At 46.1% G+C, this 21,664-nt stretch overlaps 1 protein-coding gene across 1 annotated transcript; it reads right to left on the bottom strand.

Moving 5' to 3' along the window:
• Positions 1–14,936: 14,936 nt before the first annotated feature.
• Positions 14,937–21,457, bottom strand: LOC308166297 (neuronal pentraxin-2; the record flags this gene model as incomplete). Its single annotated transcript, XM_080540565.1, has 5 exons — positions 14,937–15,146; positions 16,172–16,351; positions 17,996–18,258; positions 18,698–19,055; positions 20,825–21,457. The coding sequence occupies 5 exons, from the start codon at positions 21,455–21,457 to the stop codon at positions 14,937–14,939; spliced, it is 1,644 nt and encodes a 547-aa protein (XP_080396691.1).
• Between the last annotated feature and the right edge of the window lie 207 nt (positions 21,458–21,664).

The raw sequence follows: 21,664 nt of genomic DNA, 5'->3' as shown, positions 1-21,664 counted from the left end.
ACACCTCCTGCTTAGTAAAGCTACTGTCTCCCATGTGAAACCTGACAGATGTGTAGAAAGCCTCTGTATCAGGAATATGTTCCTCCACTTTCAAGCCCCGAACGTTCTTTGTTTTTTGTAGCAAAGTTTTAATGGCTTTGACTGACAGTGATCTTTTGTTTTGTGACTTCCTTAACTCAGATATGTCACTACCATCTGACTCATACTCCTCACTATCACTCTGGTCTGACTGTGAAGCCATTTGCTCGGTCTGGCTATCACACATATTTTGACCCTTTTTTACTTGTGTGGACCCCTTCTTTTTATTCCCTTTGCGTTTATGAGTTGCAGATTTTGTAACAACATCATCTTCCATTTCCACCTCATTTGTCTGTTCACTTAGTTCCACACTGTCGTCACACAGACCACTGCTACTCTCCTGTGCTTTTCTCTCAGACACAGCAGCACTGCCTGTCTGTTTCTCACAGGCCCCTTCTACCTGCAGCTCACCTGTAGCACTGTCTGCAGCAGCTGGTTTATACCTGGCCACTTCTGTCTGTAGCTCACCTGTAGCACTGTCTGTCTCAGCTGGTTTATCCCTGCCCACTTCTGTCTGTATCTCACCTGTAGCACTGTCTGCAGCAGCTGGTTTTTCCCTGCCCACTTCTGCTTGTAGCTCACCACTAACATCTAAACCCAGTCTCATTATTTGACGCTTCTTTTCCCTCCTGCCCCTCCTTCCCTCCTCCATCTGTTTGTCCAGAAGGTTCAGCAGCTTCACCAGCCTTTCCCTGTTTGCTACTAGTTCCCTCTCCAGCTTTACCAGCCTCTCCTTGTCCACTAGTTCCCTCTCCAGCTTTACCAGCCTCTCCTTGTCCACTAGTTCCCTCTCCAGCTTTACCAGCCTCTCCTTGTCCACTAGTTCCCTCTCCAGCTTTACCAGCCTCTCCTTGTCCACTAGTTCCCTCTCCAGCTTTACCAGCCTCTCCTTGTCCACTAGTTCCCTCTCCAGCTTTACCAGCCTCTCCTTGTCCACTAGTTCCCTCTCTAGCTTTACCAGCCTCTCCTTGTCCACTAGTTCCCTCTCCAGCTTTACCAGCCTCTCCTTGTCCACTAGTTCCCTCTCCAGCTTTACCAGCCTCTCCTTGTCCACTAGTTCCCTCTCTAGCTTTACCAGCCTCTCCTTGTCCACTAGTTCCCTCTCCAGCTTTACCAGCCTCTCCTTGTCCACTAGTTCCCTCTCCAGCTTTACCAGCCTCTCCTTGTCCACTCGTTCCCTTTCCACGGTCAGCCTCCGCCTCCTGAGCCTGCTTCTTAGGACATGCTTTAACAACATGCCCCCCTCCTCCACACCCAAAACACTTCATGGTCTCTGATGATGCATACAATACATAATCAAAATCCTCCACTCTAACATGGAATCTCACGTTGAACTCATCATTCCTATTATTCAGAATCATATACAAAAACCGTCTATGAGAAACAACATGCCTCAGCAAAGGTGATTTACACCCTGTAAGCACTTTCTTAATGGGAGAGACTATCTTTCCGTGTCTGGACAGCTCTCTTATCAGAAACTCATCAGAGATGAATGGTGGGACATTAGACAACGTGATTTTAATTGACGGTTGCGCAAGTGGCAACACGGGAACCTGCAGGTCCCGAACAACAATACCGCGTTCAATTACCTCGTTAACTTTCTCAACTCGGTCTAGAAAGATAACCACAGCGCTATTCATTTTTGCTGCAGATCTAACACTGCTGTAACCAACAACTTTTCCTACAGCTAAACTAACCTCTTCAACTGAGCAGGGAAACACGGTGCCAACCTTGATACCATGTTTCCTACTCAGTTTGTTCCACTCAGCCATGCTGCGCGCTGATACACCTGTACCGACCAGCCAAGACGCTGGTCGGCAGAGACAAACGGACTAACCTAGCAATGGATAACTAACCTAACAATAAATAACTAACCTAACAATAAATTAGCAACACTCCAATTCATAACATTTAACACAACACAATTAGAAAAAGTTTAGAAAAATCACTCACTCGCAGTCGTCTCACTCAGTCAGCTCGCTCAACCTCGCACCACACACACGCATGCGCAGAGAGAGAGAGAGCATGTTTACTGTATGACAGGGCTGGACTGGCCGCGGTAGTTTTGGGCCGAGCCGGCCGGCCCACCGGGCATTTTATATGTTTTATAAACTCAGATATATAATTTCCCTTTCGTATTGGGAAATGAGTGCGTACAAAGTACTCATATAGTGAATTCAAATAGTAAATAAAATCATCATACAATCATGAATAACTCTTTGTATAGTTGTATATTGCAATAATACATGATTGTCACAAAATCCCACGGGACACGTGGACCTTCGGGAATTACTCAACATGGCTACCGCTAGCTGGTAGTGACAGTTTAATGGACATGCTGCGTGTTAACGAGCATAGGCCTCACCATCACATTATCATTATCTACTTAGCAGTGGCTAGGGTCATTAGTTGTAGGCCTACTGTACTAACCTTTTTCCAAAGTTGGCTAATACATCGATAGGACAGTCGACGGCCGGTCAGAAATAAGGTTTGGATTTATTACAAACGAATCAATCTAGCAACGTGCTGTGTTCTCTTCGGCGACGGAGGAGAAGTGACGTGTGCCGCTGATGGACAGATGTCACGTGATTTGATTGAGGAATTGTCTACGACACTTCAATTAATAATAACTTTATTTATATATATAGCACTTTACAAGTACAATAGGTAAAAAACAACACATTTTAAACAATATAAAAACAGCTATTTCAATTTTAAAAACACACAATTTCGCACCACAAATATAATAGATAAAAACTTAAATTTTAAACAAATTTAAAAACAACTATTTCAATTTAAAAACACACATAAATTACAACAGCATAAAAAAACAAACAGCCTATGACATGTAGACAACGCAAAACAGGTGGGTATTATTTAGCTTATTTTTAAACACTTCTACTGATTCTGCCTGTCTGATATCCAGTGGAAGACGGTTCCAGAGAGTTGGTGCACGGAAGGAGAACGCACGCTCACCGATTGTCTTTCTTCTAACCCAGCGGAATAATGAGCAGGGCAGAGCCTTGTGAGCGCAGAGCCCTTGAGGGCACATATGGGACGAGAAGGTCCTTTAAATAAGAAGGAGCAGTGCCATTTATAGCTTTGTATGTTAACAGGAGCAACTTGAAATCCGCTCTAACATGGACAGGGAGCCAATGAAGGGAGGCCAGCAGCACTGGTGAGATATGGTCGTATTTCTTGGACCCAGTCAAAATGCGAGCTGCAGCATTTAGCTCGTCTCCGTTTATGCATGTGAATTCATCTTTAGTGGTATTATTAATGGACAGTTATTTTAACGCAGGGATAATGATGATCAAAATGAAATACCTGCGCAATCCACTCCTTCGATAACTGGCAGTTTGCATGACTCCCCTTGAGGACAGTGCAATCACTGATTTGGCATTTAGTAACACAATGAGGGGAAAAAGTGGATGGCTATGTCAGGAAGGAAGAGACATCATTGATATGCAGGTGGTTTTGATTGGCAAGGTTATAAATATATTCAGATTGCTTAACCAGGACTAGGTTTTATTGAAGCAATCCTATAGTACACACACACAATATACTATATGAACTATTGTTAACACAAAATAAGCCATGTCGGTGCTCTCTTTCCATTCCAAACGTCGATATCTCGAGGAAATAATACCATGCTCATAAACAGTCAATTGAGTAGCATGAACATAGTATTTAAATTGGGGGGGGATAGACATGCAAATTACATCACAACTACGGAACTACAACTTTTAAGGGTCGGAAGCGGCGCGTAAAGACACATTTAGCAGCATTTCGTGATGTTAGAATTGTAAGGTTCTATCTCAATTTTTGTCAATATTGAGTTTTTTTTACATAATTTTTTACATAATCTGATCCATTAGGTGTTTATTAATGCCTGTGTGGTGTTATTTTTAAAATGTTGACATTTTTGAGTTAGTAATTCATAAAACACAAAGGTTCCATCTCACAAAACATAATGGAATGTAAAAACTTTGACGCTCAATATCTCAGAACTGCCCGAAACGGAGATAGAACCTTATCATTGTGTATCTACAAGGTAAATAAAGACTTACAGGAATGCAATATTTTAATGGTCTTTTTATGATTGTATAGTTCTTTTCAATTTGTTATTGTATTTGGTATTTGGTCACTGTATAGGCTATTGATTCATATTCTGAAGTTAGCGTAAACAATGCATTATAATGTTGGTATGTTATGTATATAAACTGTTGAAATGTTGTTTCTCAGCTCATTTTTACCTTGCCATGATGGAATAGGCCAATAGGCTAATTCATAAATGATGATACTGCAGATGCCGGCTACAATACTAAATAATATGAGTAGGCCTAAATCAGTTGTTAACATAATTATTTATGTATTTTACTTAGCAATATCACATCAACGTTGTTCGTCCAGACAGGCTCTAAATACAGAAAGACACTGAATATGTATTTCTTTTTCGGAAAAAAAATGTATATGTTGCGCGTAGGCGCTATAGATGAACAGACATTAAATTAACATTTTCTCAAAATAAGGCCAGGCAGGAACGGTTTTAGGGCCAGCTGCGTTTCTAACTTTCAAAGTGCAGAACGTTTCCATGACCGCTGAACTGTATGTAGCTGCTGACGCGCTCTCACTTTTTTTCCCCGAAAAAGAAATACATATTCAGCTGCTCGCGGGAATTTACCTCTTTTGAAACTCTCATCTACCTCTTTGCTTTTTTTGCACATTTTCGCAATATTTTTACCAAAGCTCGAGAGCGGCATTCATTGATGTGACTCAGTGACAATAAATGTTTTACTTTCCTCCCTCGTGTGTTGTTGGTTTAACGGCAGCTTGCATCCTTCGCGTTTCACTACTGCCATCTTCTGGATTTATCCAGTTCCTACATTGTGGCTGTGTTCGGAATAGCGTACTAGCATACTACTCATACTAGATATGACGTAGATTTTGAGTATGTAGTACGTTCGAACTGTACAGTATGCGAGATTTGAGTATGCGAGAATCGCATTCTTATTATGAATTTAGTAGGCAGTATGCAGTATATACTCATTGAGTATGCTAGTATGCAGTATGCTAGTATACCATTCCGAACACAGCCTGTGTCTACATTTTCACACAACATGCTCGCGCTTCCCGCCTCCTCCTGATTGGCTGCTCTACTCTAAGCAATCCTGGCTATCATTGCTCACATTTATTACATGAAACACCACTACAAGTCACAATTCGAATCCCTGTTTTAATATGTATTAATTAAATTATTGTTGACAGCTTTTAAAAAAAACATCTACTAAGTAAGTTAGAATTAATTCATTTAGTTAAGAATGTATTATCCTATCATGTCTGTTTAGTGTATGTGTATGTCTAATAGCACACTGCAAAGCCGTGACCCTTCCATTTAGCTATAACTTATAGTATATATAACTTATATATAATATAGTTATAGTATAAGTCGTTTCCTTATCGCATGTAAAATATTAGAGGTGGTAAAGTACGGTTTATTTGATTGGAGGTTAGATCTAACTTTCATAGAAAAATACTAATAAGTTAACACTTCATTATAGTGTAATTATAATTTTTACGTTATTAAATTGATATTACACTTTCCCCCTTGATCTCCATGTCATTCGCTCTTATTAGTTTAGTTTAGTTTGTTTATTAAGCACACAAGAAATTGTGCAAGGAGGGAACGAAGCCCAGAAGGCTTGTACAGAGTTCCACTCCACGTCAATATCAATGTTTCAAATAAAAATCAAGGGACACTTACTGCACGTCAATAGGAGAAAAGAAACCACAAACAAAATCATATCCATCGGGCAGAAAGGTAGGATAGCTACGGAGCCCCTCTGGGGTCACCTAGGGAAAAGAAGAAAAAAAAACGTAAACTGTGCGCACAGTTTAGTAAACTGTGGCCTCAGATTCATAAACTGTGCGCACAGTTTAGTAAACTGTGGCCTCAGATTCATAAACTGTGCGCACAGTTTAGTAAACTCACTCCGCAAATCACCCCGCCCGCAAATCATTCCGCAAATCACTCCGCACCTGTCGTAAACTGAGGGCTCCCTACTCCTGCCCGTCCGCGGCGCATGTTCGGCAGGTTCATGCAGTCAGCATCCCACTTTCCCAAAATTCACGTTGTTGTAACTGGTAAGTAGACTAATGTTATAACCTACATAAATTACACGTATTTACATTCATCCAGGATTCTATTACTGTAACCGAATACCGAAATCTGAAGCAAGATTTCAGTTTGTCATCTGCTGAACCCCCTGCCACATCCGCCTGGAGTCGTTGCTCAGGAGGCATTCCTCAATCTTCTCTCTCTGCTCTGCCTTGGCCGCTTTGATGCTGCGCTTTAGGTTGGCCCTGGTGGAGCTGTACAGCGGTGTGCTCTTCCCTGCGAAGAAGGCGTTGTCCCTCTCGTTGATCAGTTTTTGGACCTTCCCAGTCATCCATGGCTTCGTGTTGGGGTAGACCCGGACCCGTTTGTCCACGGTGACTGAGTTGGTGCAGTTCACTATGTGGTTCAGAACCGACGACGTGTACTGTTCCAGGTCCTCATGCTCATATTCCTGCCATAGGGTGTCATTTGGTAAGAAGAGGGGTGTGGCCATAGTAATTAATACATCTCTACCATTCTCTGAAGAGATGTGATAAAAGATAATAGGAGAAGATATGTAATGGTTGACCCTATTACATTAACCATAGTAATTGGTTAGAAGAGGGTGTTATGTTCAATAATGGAGACTGAACTCAGAGCTTCAAGTTGGAACGTGTACTCCATTTAATCAAACACACGTGTAACACAAACGTAATACGGCACATGTCGTAAAGCCCAAACTGCCGTAAACACAGACGTAACATTTCCCCCCCCCTCACACAACCTAGGTGTGATACTCAGTCATGTAATCACGCAAGTGCTCGGGCCTGTTGCGTGCTCGAACCAGACGTGGCTCTGGTGCAGCCACAGCCACTGGTGGCGGCTCCACGCCTTGGGGCTGAGCCTGGTAGGCCGGGGTTGCTGCTTCATCCAACCGTGCGGCTGGCAAGACTGTGGAAGAGGCCACACTCAGCGCTGGGCCAGGGGGAGGCTGCACCTTACGCAGGCGGGTAGCATGCCAGCGAGTGCCGTCGGCGAGCCTAAACGAGGCCGGGCCAAGCTGTTTGCTGACCTGGACAGGGTCAGACCAAAACGACTGGAGTTTGTTGTCCCGATGAGGTCGTCGGATCCTGACCCAGTCCGACACAGCGATGACAGGTGGCCTAGCACGTCTGGCCCTGTCGAAACGATCCTTCATCAAGCGCTGGTGTTTGGTGACTGTGGCTTGAACTGGATGGACCGGGAGCTGAGCTAGTGTAGGGCGGAGCCTATCGAGAGGCAGCTGGAGCTCCCGCCCCAGCATGAGGGAGGCTGGGGAGACTCCTGTAGTGGCGTGTCGCGTGGCCCGATAATGCAACAGCGTCTGGAGGAGGCTGGTGGTGAGCGTGCACCCTTGTGCCAGGTGGGCCCTGATGCCATTCTTCAGTGTTTGGTTCAGCCGTTCCACCCCCCCGTTCGCAGCAGGGTGGTAGAACGCTGTGCGGATGTGGTGGATCCCTTTACCCACTAGATAGGAGGACAGTTCATGGGAAACCATTTGAGGACCGTTGTCAGTCGTGATCCTCTTGGGCAGGCCCCAACGCGCAAACAGAGCGTCGAGAATGTCGATCAGCACCTTTGCTGTGACCGAGCCCACAGGTGTCACCTCTGGCCACTTAGAGTGGAGGTCGTAGGTCACAACGAGAAAACGCTGGTGATGTGGTACCCCATGCAGCTCGCCGCAGATATCCAGTTGCAGGTGCTCCCAGGGTTGAGATGGCCAGTCCAACGGCTGCATGGGCGGGGGTGGAGCTGGAGCCCTGGTCTTACCACTAAGGAGACAGGCAGTGCAATCCTTGACCAGGGTTTCGAGTTCCCTGTCGATGCCTGGCCACCACACAACCTCACGACAGCGCTGTTTGAGCCTGACTATGCCCAGGTGACCCTCGTGCGCCATAGCAAGGATACGCGCCCGAAGGACACCTGGGACCACAGTGCAGAACCCGCGAGCGACACAGGTGTCATTCCAAACCGACAACTCCTCCCTGATCCTGGAGTAAGTGAGTAGCTCGTCAGGTACTCTTACCGGCCACCCCTGCGTGATGTAGGTTGAGAGTGTAGAGAGGGTGGGGTCATCGGCTGAGGCATCCCGGAGCTCCTTCAGCGACACCGTCTCCTGAAGGGGTGTGTGGAGGAGCTGGACGAGGTCATGCTCAGCCTGGTCCAGTCCGGGGGTCAAGGTTGGGGCTGTGGGTGGGCTGGGGATTGCGCGTGATAGCAAGTCGGCTACCACGTTGTCTCGTCCTGGCGTGAACTGTAGCCGATAGTTGTACTGTTGCAGGCGGTCGGCCCAGCGGTGGAGGCGGAGTGGCTTGTGACCGGTGCCAGACGTGGCCAGGAGGGTGATGAGGGCCTGGTGGTCTGTCCTCAGTGTGAATAGCCGTCCATAGAGGTACATGTGCCAGCGCTCACATGCCCAGAGGCATGCTAGGGCCTCCCGCTCCCCCACCGAGTACTTCTGTTCCGTGGGGCTGAGAGCACGGGAGGCGAAGGCGATCGGTCTCTCCACCCCCCCTTGCAGCTGGGACATCACCGCACCAATGGCTGTGGCAGAGGCGTCGCACGTGACAAGAGTGGGGCTGGCCAGGTCGAAATGCGCCAGGACCGGTGGTGAGGTGAGTTGGGCCTTCAGGAGGCGTACGGCGTCTGAGCAGGCAGACGTCCAGAGCCAGGGCTCGTCATGCTTCAACAGCTTCCGCAGCGGTGTGGTTGTGGCCGAGTACTGTGGCAGGAAACGGAGGTAGTACGCCGTCATGCCTAGAAAGGAGGCCACCTGAGCGGCTGTGGTGGGCTCCGGGACATGATGGATGGCCTCGGTGTTCGAGTGCAGCGGGTACGTGCCATCAGCTGAGAGGCGGAACCCCACAAAGTCAATGGCTGGGGCGGCGAATACACACTTCTCACCATTGAGTGTGAGGTGATGCTTGGCCAATGCACTGAACACACTGTGGAGACGCTCGTTGTGGCTCTCGACGGTGGCCCCGTGAACCACGATGTCATCAAGATAGATGGCCACACCTGGGATCCCAGCGAAGATGGAGGCCATGATCTTTTGGAAGCAGCTGGGGGCGGAGCTTAAACCGAAAGCCATGCGTTTGTAGCGGAAAACCCCTCTGTGAGTGATGAACGCTGTGAGGTTGCGGCTCTCGGGGTGTAGTGGCACTTGGAGGTAACCCTGACGGAGGTCCAGTTTAGAGAACACGCTGGACCCGTAGAACTGGGCGGTGAGCTCCTCTATCGTTGGCAAGGGGTATTTGTCAGGGGTGATGGCCTTGTTTACCGCTCTCAGATCCACGCAGATGCGCAGCCCCCCAGACTTCTTCTTCGCCACCACCAGGTTGGGGATCCAAGGCGATGCATTCACCTGCTCAATTATGTCGCTATCGAGCATGCTCTGTAGTTGAGAGGAGATGTCATCGCGGAGAGCCAGGGGGGAGCGGCGGAGGGGCTGTATAACAGGCATCACTGTAGGATCTAACAGAGGCTGGTGGGCAAAAGTGTCGAGGCAGCCTACACCGCTGAACAGCGCAGGCCACTGTTGCTGCCAGGGGATGGAAACGGTGTGAATCTCTGAGCCAGCTGTGTCTAGCAGGGTGAAACCGAGGGCGTTGAACAGGTCGAGGCCTAACAAGTTGGTCCCGTGGCGTGCAACGTTGAACCTGAAAGCCGGCAGTGTCCTCTCCCCGTACTTCACAGGCAGCTGAAAAGAGCCCACAATGTCAATCTTAGAGTTGGCATAGCCACGCAGGGTGGTGGAGGGCAACCCCAGGGGCACATGGGAGAAGAACTGTGTATAGGTCGTCAAGTTCACAAGGGACACTGTGGCTCCAGTGTCTAGGAGGAGCGGCAGAGTGACATCACCAACCATCAACGAGCATGTTTTGAATGGCGCTCGTCCTGAGCTGACATTATGGATGACTGTGGTAGGTGACTGGGAAGCTCTAGCTGGGGCAGACCTGCAGAACTTGTGAAAGTGGTTTAGTCTCCCGCAGTTGGAGCAGGTTTTACCACGGGCTGGGCATGTCTGAGCTCTTGAATTGTGTGCAGAAGAGCCGCAATTCCCACACGGCTGGTGTGGCTGGTCGCGTGACCGAGAGGCCAGTAAAATGCTCTCCCCGCCGCTGGTTGCACTCACGTGGAGGAGGGGCACCTGTAGGCTGTGCGCGCCCTCTGCCGGTGAGCTGGGAGAGGCTGAAAAACTAACTGCACATTCTAAAGCTGTTTCAACCTGGACCGCCATGTTCAGAGCTGCTGATAATGTAAGTTCATCATTTTCCAGTAACAGTTTTTCCCTAATCTTGTCACAGTTCGTGTGTAAGATGAGTTGGTCTCTTATCATCTCGTTCTGCAATGCCCCGAACTTGCATAAGCTCGCCAAGCCCCGCAGATCAGCCACATACTGTGTCACTGTCTCACCTGTTCGTTGGTGTCTTCGTCCGAATATGACGCGGCGGAGAAGAGCGCTTTGTGGAGGGGCAAAGTGTTGCTTCAATAGTTCCACAGCGTCTGTGTATCTCGCCGCAGGGCCAAGAGTTTCAAACACGCGCTGACCCTCCGTTCCCAGGCAATGCCGCAACAGCGCATATTTCCTCTTGTCTGATACATCCTCCAAGCCGGCAGCCAGGATGTATGTTTCGAAAGAGGAAATCCAGCGGCCCCACGGAATCGGTGGTTCTGCCGGGACTGCTAGGAAAGGAGGGGGTGTTGGTAGAGAACAATCAGCCATCGCTCGTCGCCAATGTTATGTTCAATAATGGAGACTGAACTCAGAGCTTCAAGTTGGAACGTGTACTCCATTTAATCAAACACACGTGTAACACAAACGTAATACGGCACATGTCGTAAAGCCCAAACTGCCGTAAACACAGACGTAACAGAGGGGTGTGGCCATAGTAATTAATACATCTCTACCATTCTCTGAAGAGAAAGTGATAAAAGATAATAGGAGAAGATATGTAATGGTTGACCCTATTACATTAACCATAGCTAAAGGTAATTAATCTTTTTTTCATTTCATACCTATTAGTTTACTCTAACGAATTAAAATGATTAACAAGCATAATGGCACAGAGAATGCAGAGATGTGTATATATACAAAGCCTATGGTTGAAATATATGTTATTATTATTATTATTATTATTACTTTATTATCACATAACAGCTATTTGAAGCAAACTATGGAAAATGTATAACTGAGTAGTGAAATACTCAGAAATAGTGAAATACATTCTTAGAAATGTCTACCGTGTCATGATTACTTGAACAAACACACTGTGACACATTGGTCACACGCGCGGGCACACACGCGCGCACGCGCGATGCGCGCGAAACACACACACAACACACAGTTTCAGATCTACTAACGGGTCTTCGTTGTCATCGTTGTCATCGCGAATCATAGCGAATCATAGCGCTACCTATGGCCGGAAAGGGCTGAACCTATGACCGGATCTGGTAGGGTCGGAAAAACCTCGCGGGTCGGAAATTCCGGTACTTACACCTGCCCGGCCGAAAGCTATCATCGAGCGGCCCATAAATCGAAAGCTACCATCGAACGGCCCATAAATCGGGGACAGCGGCCCATTGGCCCATTTTCTATACAGACACTGGGCTGGCCCAATCAACAGAGAGAAGGGGGGGGGGGCAGGGGTCACGCACGCACGCACGCAGCACCAGACCTTCGTCTCAGTTTCGCGGTAGTTTTGGGCTGAGTCGGCCGGCAAAATAAATGTAGTGCGCCTGGATAGTGGATACTGAGAGAGATGGAGCGCAAAAGCACACAAAAACGGAAGGGAGGCTGGGAAAAACTTAGGGAGAAAAACAAAAAGAAACTCGAGGCAGATGCTGCCAAATGTGTAAACATTAGGGACCCTCAAGTTTACCACAGCAGCAACAGCAACAGGTTGAAGAGGAGGCTGGCAGGGAGGAGCGGGAGCAGGGTACAGATACAGAGGTTTAGGGTTAGGGTTAGGGTTAGGGTTAGGGTTGAAGAGGAGGCTGGCAGGGAGGAGCGGGAGCAGGGTACAGATACAGAGGTTTAGGGTTAGGGTTAGGGTTGAAGAGGAGGCTGGCAGGGAGGAGCGGGAGCAGGGTACAGATACAGAGGATAGAGAGGATACAGAAGAAGCAGGGCTGAGTCAGCCTGTAACCGTTGACCCGGTAAGGAAAATATAGGTAGCTGTTAGGGGTGTAACAGATCGCCCCCCACGGTTCGGCACGCATGTGTACCGCGGATCAATTGCAAAATGTAACCAAGTAATAATATTACTTAATATTAGTTAATATCCCTTGTAAATCACAATGTAGAGTTGCCATGAAAAGATAGACGCGACAGTTGCTTGCTTTGTTTTACTCTAAAGCGCAATGATAGGTTGATAATAAATTTAAAAATCCAGAACAACAAGGCTGCGTTCGTAAATTCGCTCTGGAATCTGATCAGCATTCATGGAACGCCTCTTGTCCAATCAAATTACTTTGTCCCTTTATGACGTTGGACCCAGTGTGCTCTCCGGCGCTCTCAGAGCAAATTTACGAACGCAGCCCAAGTGTATCATGGCGAGTAGAGTAGTGCTGCTGTGAACATTAGCCATTGATGGTAAACTTTGTGATAACCTGGTCATGATTATGTCATTTTGTTTTTGAAAATGAGAATAGAGAATCAACAGAAGTTGATTTACACACTGCAAATTCTGACCAATCACAAAACTGTTAGCAAGCCTGCGGTGTTGAGGGTGTATTCAGAACCACAGAAGTCCACTACTGACAATCTCTCTGTACTGGCTGAGATTACTTCAACACACTTGATGTTATTGCTTTGACCCAACACACAACACAGTTCTGCACATGCAGTGGGTAAGAGAACACCGCATTTGTTCGGTAAACACACTCGGTTCGAATACATGTACCCTTACCCCTACATTTCATATTTTTAACCACTACCCCTAGCCAAAAAGCAAGTGGCACTCTGAAACAAGGGGTAAGGGTAAAAAAAAAAGGAAATGGGATTGGGCCTAAAGTGTAATACCACTAGAACATTTGCTTCACTTGAAACGGAGTTTAGGATAAAGTTCGCTTTGCTCTACGTCGTTTGGAGCGGTGAGAACGCGCATTCGAAGTCGCTCCCGCAGCAAAGAACCAACGGATGCTCCGCTTGAAAAGGGTGGTTTCGCTTCGGTTAGAAACGACACATCCATCGCTTTGCTTCGCTTCGCTTTGGGTGAGAACGCTGCTCGAGGCTGTCCATAGGAAAACAACAGCGCACGCGTGTTGATCTGTATAAGAGCAGGACAACGGGCAATTCAAAAAAATTCTGACCAATCAACTACCACGTCTAATGGTATGTTACTTCGTTTACATGAAGGGCTGTGAGAATCGCAAATCAGAGAAATAATTTATGCAACAATGTTGCGAACTCATCCACTTGGTCTCGATTCGGACATTCATGTGAGAACATGACCTTAGTGGATTGAAGTGTGTAATGCTATCAATGAAGGCGATTGTTTTAGCAGCCTTTTTCTTATTCAAAGTCTTTATTTACAATGTTCATGTTGTCAACATGTCATCTTCATGTTGAAGTTCAAGTCTTGAACTTGAAGTCTTTTTTCTGGTACAGCATGCAGACAGTAATGGCTGCAACAAACCTAGTGTGAGCCTGGCTACCACAGGCCTTTTATATACAAGGGTTTAGACTCACAGAGAAAGCCAGATGCATAATTTCCAAAACCACAGTATTATTACCATTACACCGTTACAGAAGTTTTCAAACCAACCGTCTTATCAACTACTTTATTCGCCTTTTCGGTGGGCTTAGTATATTATCGAAGCAGTATTACACTCTGTGTTAAATAGTAATAAAAAAAGTTAAAATTGGCCCACAAACAACAAGTTTGTAAAACATTGTGAGTGACTCCTATCAAACCTTCAACGTTCACCTTAAACCTAGGTCTCTAAATAATTTATTTGAAACCATTTTTAAATAAACAATAATCATAAATACTTAGATGTAACTGGCAAAATAAAATAAACAGTAAGTTAATAAAAAAAAAAAGGACAAAACAACATTTATCTAACTTTTCTTTGGTTTAGTAGCTGTATATTTAGAGGAATCTTCTTTCAAAGAGAACCCAATGGTCTTCACAACACTTACTACCTACCTCTCTCATCAAGTCTACCCCCCTAAATCACCACATTCAAAATATATTTGACAGGCCTGCTAAATTGATGCTGTGTAAAAACAAAATCTTTATTAACGATATGACAATATGTCATATTATCCTTGTCACTAAAGCCATAGTAACACCATTGACATTTCAGTAATACTAGTGAAGGATCCAAAACTAAAGCTAGAACAATAGATAGTATGGTACATGTAATATCAAACATTGAGTAAAAAAAACACTTTATTTTCATTAAAAAAGTCTCTGGGGATGGACTAGTGTCATGTCTTTAGACTAAAAGGAAGGCATTGTTTTAGGGCATTGAGTTTTAGGGGTGAATGGGTGGTGTGTCTGTGAAATTTCAGGTCGGAAATACAACTATTGCTGGTTGTAAAATAGCCCCACTTTGAGTCTGTGTGACGCCTTCGATTGTGTTTCAGTTTTCCCCTCAGTTCCGAGGTTCCAGAATAGCTTTGAGGTTTTATGATGCCATGATAACCCCTCAGTCCCATTCTAGAATATATCTCTTAAGGTTCCATTCTGTGCTTGCCAGGGGTTGTTGTTGCTTAGTGACAAGGGTCAAAGGGGTACTTGGTGACCCCTCCGTGGAGCTCCACCACAGCCTCGGACCAGGCGATGACGTCACCGCTCAGATGGCTGGCACAGGAGGCCAGGCCGAAGATGTCGTTGGCTGGCAGGACTTGAGACCACATCTGCAGGTCTGAGATCTCCCCCACAAACGACTGAGTGGCATCGAAACGACCTCCCAAAGTATCCTGGGTGAGAAAGAGAGGTAAACAGAGATTAGAATCTAAAATATTGTGCCATGGCGCGTAATTAGCACACTAAGGCACACAGACCATATCATTGCAAGGTCCCTGGTTCGGTTCTGGCCAATTGACATATGGTGCATGTCATCCCCCCTCTCATTCACCCATCCTTCCTGTCAATCTCTACTGTTTCTATCCCCAATACAGCCACTAGGTGAAATATTTGGATAACAGGAGTTGTGCATTGGCTAATTAAGTGATGTTGTTTGAACCCTTTATACTAGTGCATTCTTTTGTCACTGCTTTATGCCTGAAGAATGTCTATGACCAAAAGCTTGAAATAAAATAATGATTTTTGCAACCATTCTTTCACATTTGATACTCTTCAGCTCCAGCACCTCATCTAAGTCTGATAACGGATGAGCGGTGGTATTTTCACGATCCCAATAAAAGCAGAACTGCCCTAAATTTAAAAATAAGAAGAAGAAGAAATAAGATTTGTGATAAAATCTGGAACTGAAATCATCCTATTTGCCATGTGTAAGAAAGCGAAAAAAACACATTTCAATGTGTGTTGTGTAAAAAAAACTATTCTGGATAATTTTGTTTATGTTTTGAAATAGCATACTGGTCAAAACTTATTATATAACCAAGTCTATTAGCTGCTCAAAAGGGAGATCAGATGAAAGGCCAAAGGTTAGAAGCTTGGTTTCTATGGTAATAATAACTCTGACCCTCACCCAGCCTTTGATAAGTCGTGACGTTAGAATTATAAGGTTCTATCTCCATTTTTGTCAAAATTTAGTTTTTTTACATAATCTGATCCATTAGGTGTTTATTAATGCCTGTGTGGTGTTATTTTTTAAAAAATGTTTACATTTTTGAGTTAGTAATTCATAAAACACAAAGGTTCCATCTCACAAAACATAATGGAATGTAAAAACTTTACTGACGCTCAATATCTCTGAACTGCCCTAAACGGAGATAGAACCTTATCATTCTAAGCTCACGAAATGTCAACAAAGCATTACCTGCTCCTGCCCCAGGATGAAGACCCCTCCAGGTTTGATAGGGTGCCAGGGGGAGAGGTTCTCCCCGGACCCCCTCTTTACCCCATCCTGGTAGGCCTCCCACTGGCCGTCCCGCGTCGACCATGTGACACACACATGGTGCCACTTCCCATCGCTCAGGGACAGGGGCAGCGTCACCGCCTGAGGTTGACAGGAGGAGATGGTCAGTAAGACTTTAAGGTAGAGCAGGGCTATCGATACAAACCTTTAATTATGAGTATAGTAGATATTCACAAACATGTAGATGTGTAGATATAGTATCAGTATCTATCCATCTAAAGGTGTGATGTTCTTTCCTTAGTATTACCTTTGGAAACTTATTTCTGGCTGTTAACCAACTACTCCTACTACTAACCTAACACAGATGCAGTGTCAAACGTGTCATTTTACACTGCGATCTCACACGCCGTATCGCACAAGATAGCGGCTAAACACAGTACCTGCAATCTCACACATCATATCGGGAAGAGCAGCGCTTGAATACAGCTGCAGTAATAACACTTTTATCTATATATTTTCATTCATTGTCTTATTTTGATGTTAAATGTTTGTTTGTCTATTTATTTGTTATATATATGTGTTACGGGTACATGTGGGAATACGGTACATGTGGGAAAACTAGGGTTAGGTGCTAGGGTGACTTGGTACATGCTGGCATGTCGAACCCTAATCCTAATCCTAACCTTAACCCTAGCACCCTAGCACCTAACCCTAACCCTAGTTTTCCCACATGTACCGTATTCCCACATGTACCGTAACATATGTATCTATTCTATTTATTTATTTATTTATTTAATATATATTTTTTTTTTTATGCTATATGTAGAGCACTTTGAATTGCCCGTGTTGTATGAAATGTGCTATACAAATAAACTTGCCTTGCCTTGCCTTGCCTCTTTGGATAACCAAACTGTCGCTCTGTAGATATCTACTCCACTGACCATCCTCTATGTATCTCTCTTAAGGCTGTGAGCCACAGTGGAGGAGAAGCAGCTTAGAAAGTTGGTGGAGATAATATGCTTAAATATATAGAGTTCAGGTCAGGACTGCAATCACCATTGACTGTCACAGTCAGGGCAATACAAATCAGGGGTGGGCATCGACGATCGATAATTGATCGATAAGGATCTTGGTCGATCACAAAATAAAACATTTGGTCGATCACAAAAAAAAATAAAAAATACTTTTTTTTTTTTTGTGATCGACCAAATGTTTTATTTTGTGATCGACCAAGATCCTTATCGATCAATTATCGATCGTCGATGCCCACCCCTAATACAAATCAATCACGCGAGGAGGTCTGGGGTATCAGGAGGAACTTGAGTCTCATGTCTCAAGTTCTTTTGAGTATCATAGCATCATGAAAGTGTGGTCGGGCTGCGTATTACATAGGGGAACACACTCACACTCACACACTCACATAGTGTATATTATATAGTGTATTACAGGGGCACACACTCACATAGTGTATATTATATAGTGTATTACAGGGGTACACACTCACACACTCACATAGTGTATATTATATAGTGTATTACAGGGCTACACACTCACATTACAGTAGGGGGCTTCTCTCTCTCTCTCTCTCTCTCTCTCTCTGGAGCGCTTAGTGGCATAGCACACTAATGCGCATACCATATCATTGCAAGGTTCCTGGTTCGATTTCGACCCTCAACATATTGTGCATGTCATCCTTCCTGTCAATCTCTACTGTCTCTATCCCAATAAAAGCAGAAATGCCCTAATATACTATAAATGTATATAATCTTTCTATCTCTCTCTCACCTTGTCATCCACCAGTAGCTCCATGGGGTTGTTACCCCACTCGATGAGCACCAGTTCATTGGCCTGTCCAGGTACAGAGTAGGAGAAGGGAGTCCCCACCCCTCCTCCCAACGGCCCTGCACCCGTTTTCATCCACAGACACAAGGTCAGGGCGAAGATCTCGTGGAGGAGGGTCCTCTTCACCCGCCCGTACATGTAGTTTGTTCTCATCGGGAAGCCGATCTGGAAGGCCTCAGGACTTTTGGCTTTCTTCCTGCTGGAACCTGGGAATGAAAGACAGTTTATTTATTATAGTGGTATTGGTGGTCTAGTGGATAGTGAGTTGGACTTGTGATCGGAAGGTTGTGAGTTCAAATCCCGCCTGAAACCACACCACTACTAGTGTGCCCTTGAGTTTAGTAGTAAGTAAGTGCCTTACTTAGCCCTCAGTTACTCCAGGGGGAATGTCCCTGTAATTCGTAATTGTAAATCGCTTTGGATTAAAAGCGTCTGCTAAATGGCAAAAAATAACACATTTATTGTCTAAAATGTTTTTCTTAAATGCTGTTATGTCACTGTTAATATGAACTAGGTTACAGCTTGTGACTGGGCTGTGGTTAGAAACATTGTTTTGTTCATTTGGTGGAGGGTCAACAGGACTGGTCTTAAAAGCAGCTTGCCAACATTGTGCTGTAGTGTCAGCCTCATTTAGAGCAGTCGTACCTGTGTTGTGCAGCTGATTCAGAACAGTCTCCAGCTTGGTGGAGTGAAGCCCGGCCCTGGGTCCTTGTGTCCGGTAGCTCGCTCGTGGAGGATAACCGAGGCTATCTGCTTCGTTGTCATGGTGATCATCGTCGTCATCATCATGGTGCTCGTCGTCATTGTCTCCGTCGTCGTGGTGATCGTCGTGGTGTTCGTCGTCATGGTGATCGTCACCGTCGTCGCGGTGGCTGCCGTCGTCGTCGTAGTTGTCGGGGCCGCTTAGCGCAGCGGTTTGCATCTGCTGCTCCAGAGCGCCGATCTTCCTCTGCAGCAGCTCCTTCAGAGAGCCGGAGTACGTGGCGGACGTGTTCCTCGACTGCTGAGACACAAACAAACACTCCAATCAAATCAAATTCAAATCAAATGTTATTTGTATAGCGCATTTCTTACAAGATGCAACTCAATGCGCTTCGCATACCGACAGAGCCGCAAGCAGGCAAAAGTAAAAACCTGTACACTACAGTATGTCGCCAGGAAAATTCCCTTGCAGCCCTCTACTCATAGAGCCACTACTAACCAGTTTGCCTTACCAGCACCCAGCGGTGGACCCCCACACCCCCCCCCGGGGAGCCCCCGCCGCCCCACCACCAGCACACCCGGCCCAGCCAAGCAAGCACAGACCATAAAGGCCCCGCACAAGGACGGCCAAGCAGGTGCCCCGGCGGCGGAACACTAACATTATAACAAGGCTGATGAATACATATTTTACTTCTTTATCCAATCGTCATCAGTGATCATTTCAAGGACGGTTGCACGAACAGGGCCTGTGCTTCCTGTCAACAAAGCATTACCTGCTCCTGTGCAGTCTTACAGGAGCTACAGAGGTCACATGATCAGGCTAATGGATATGTGCTCAGGTCAGTTCTGGCACTGAAACAACAAGCATAGGCAGCTTTTCAGAAACTATGTGGAGATTTATCTTTGCTAGTCGTAAGCTTGAACGATATGTGGTCCGGGTGCCAGTTTGCTTCATATTCAGCTTTCTTATCACTGTCTTGTCTCTTTCTTTCTCTCTCTCTCTCTCTCTGTCTTTCTCTCTCTCTCGCTCTCTCTTTCTCTCTCTCTCTCTCTCTGTCTCTCTCTCTCTCTGTCTCTCTCTCTCTCTCTCTCTCTCTCTGTGTCTAGTAATCCAGGCTTTGGCCCATTGCGTGCCTTGATAATCAGCCCGTCATTGGAGATCACGCTAATTCACACTGATCTCAGATCGGCACCCCCTGCCAACCCCAGACACCTGTACATTGTCCCAGTCCCCCAGAGAGAGGGAGAGATAGGTAGGTGATGGATGAATGAATGGATAGATGGTTTGATCAATAGATTAATCCGATTTTTTACCAGCCCAAAACCAATGCCAATCCGGTTAACCAAACTGGTGTGCCGCCGTCCAGCCAATGCAACCCTATCCCTGTAAACCACAGCTGTCTATCTATCTAGTCTAACCAGCAAGACAGAGTGACCATGCAACCACTAAAGCCACTGGCCCATCAGTAGAGGGCAGGACCTGTTCTGCACCAGACCATTGAGCCATCAGACAGAGGGCCAAAGGGACTGACGGACATGGTGTAAACGTTGTGTCACTGTGTTGGCTGAAGCAGCAGAGACAGACTGGCACCCAGACTTTGTATCACCCAGGCCAGTGTGGAGGTTTTACATAATTAAGTCATTTGTCTGTACTTTCAGGGCCGGTTTCACAGACAAGGCTTAAGCCTATAGTCTTGGACTAAATCACACTTTTCAAATGTAAAATCTCCATTGAAGATGCTTTTCAATCTTGGAATAGGCTTAAGCCTCGTCTGTGAAACCGGCCCTCAATGTCTTAAATTGGTTGAGAGCTTAGGTACTCCTTTAGAGCTCTTTAACATATATTTTTAAATTATTGATTTGTTTATTTGTTTGCTTGATGACAGCATCACTACAGTGAAAAATAGGAAGAGAGACGCATGTGTTCACACTTCAGCTCACAGCTCCCTCTTTTTCTTTCTTTTTATAAATTCACACTCTCAAAGTTCTCCCTCCCTCTCCCACCCTAAGTTCTCTCCCTTCTCTCCCTCTCCCACCCTCCCTCTCTCCCTTCTTTCTACCCTCTCTCACCTGCAGGTTCTCCAGCCTCTCCTTCAGCGCTTGCAGCATCCTGCTCTTCTGCTCCAATGATTTTGCCATCTCCCCCGGTGTCACGTGTTTCTCCTTCCTCCGGTTGTTGTTGTTTTGCCCTCCTGTGTTGCCGTGGTAACCGTTGTTGGGGTAAGGGTTCTGGTTCCCATTGAGGGGGGAGTACGACGGTGGTCCGTTGTGGTCGTCTTGGGCCACTACACCCCGTCCAAAGCCCTCACACAGGGTGAGCTTGGCCGTCAGCTCCCTGATGGTTTCCCTCTGGTTCAGAATGGTTTCCTTCTGCTGGACCAGGCTCTCTCTCAGGTGTAATATGGTGGCCTTGGCCTCCTCCGTCATCCCCCACCAACCGTTTGGGGGCCCCCCCCCAGGCAGGGTGGGTCCTGGCCCCCCTATCGGTGGTCCTCCGGTAGGGAAGCAGGCAGGGTCTGCGTCTGCAGGGATGGGGGTACAGACAAAGCGCGGGTGGGCTCCATAGTTGTAATCGGTGGACCCCGGTGTGGCACTGGCGGATGCAGGGGAGAGGAGGAGGAGGAGGGAGAGTAAGAAGAGTAGAAGGGGCGGATGGAGGAGGTTTGGCAGGGACAAGGGCTTAGACATCCACTTGAGTCCCATTGTAAGGTGTCCCGGCGGTGGGAGGTGTGAGCAGGGTGATGCAGGGTCCATTTCACAATGAGGGAGGTTATTGATTTAGGGTTTTAGGGAAAGGGTTTTCCTCTTTTGTGTTAAAAGCAGCATTTGTGGAGGATATTTGGCATATATGAAGGGTATGTACCGTAATAATAATAATAATAATAATACAAATAATAATCTAGAAAAAAA

This window comes from Nansenia antarctica (assembly GCF_963989245.1).
Source record: "Nansenia antarctica genome assembly, chromosome: 10".
NCBI classification, from domain to species: Eukaryota; Metazoa; Chordata; class Actinopteri; order Argentiniformes; family Microstomatidae; genus Nansenia; species Nansenia antarctica.
Note: the sequence above shows the minus strand (reverse complement) of the source record. Positions and strands in the feature narration are given on the sequence as shown.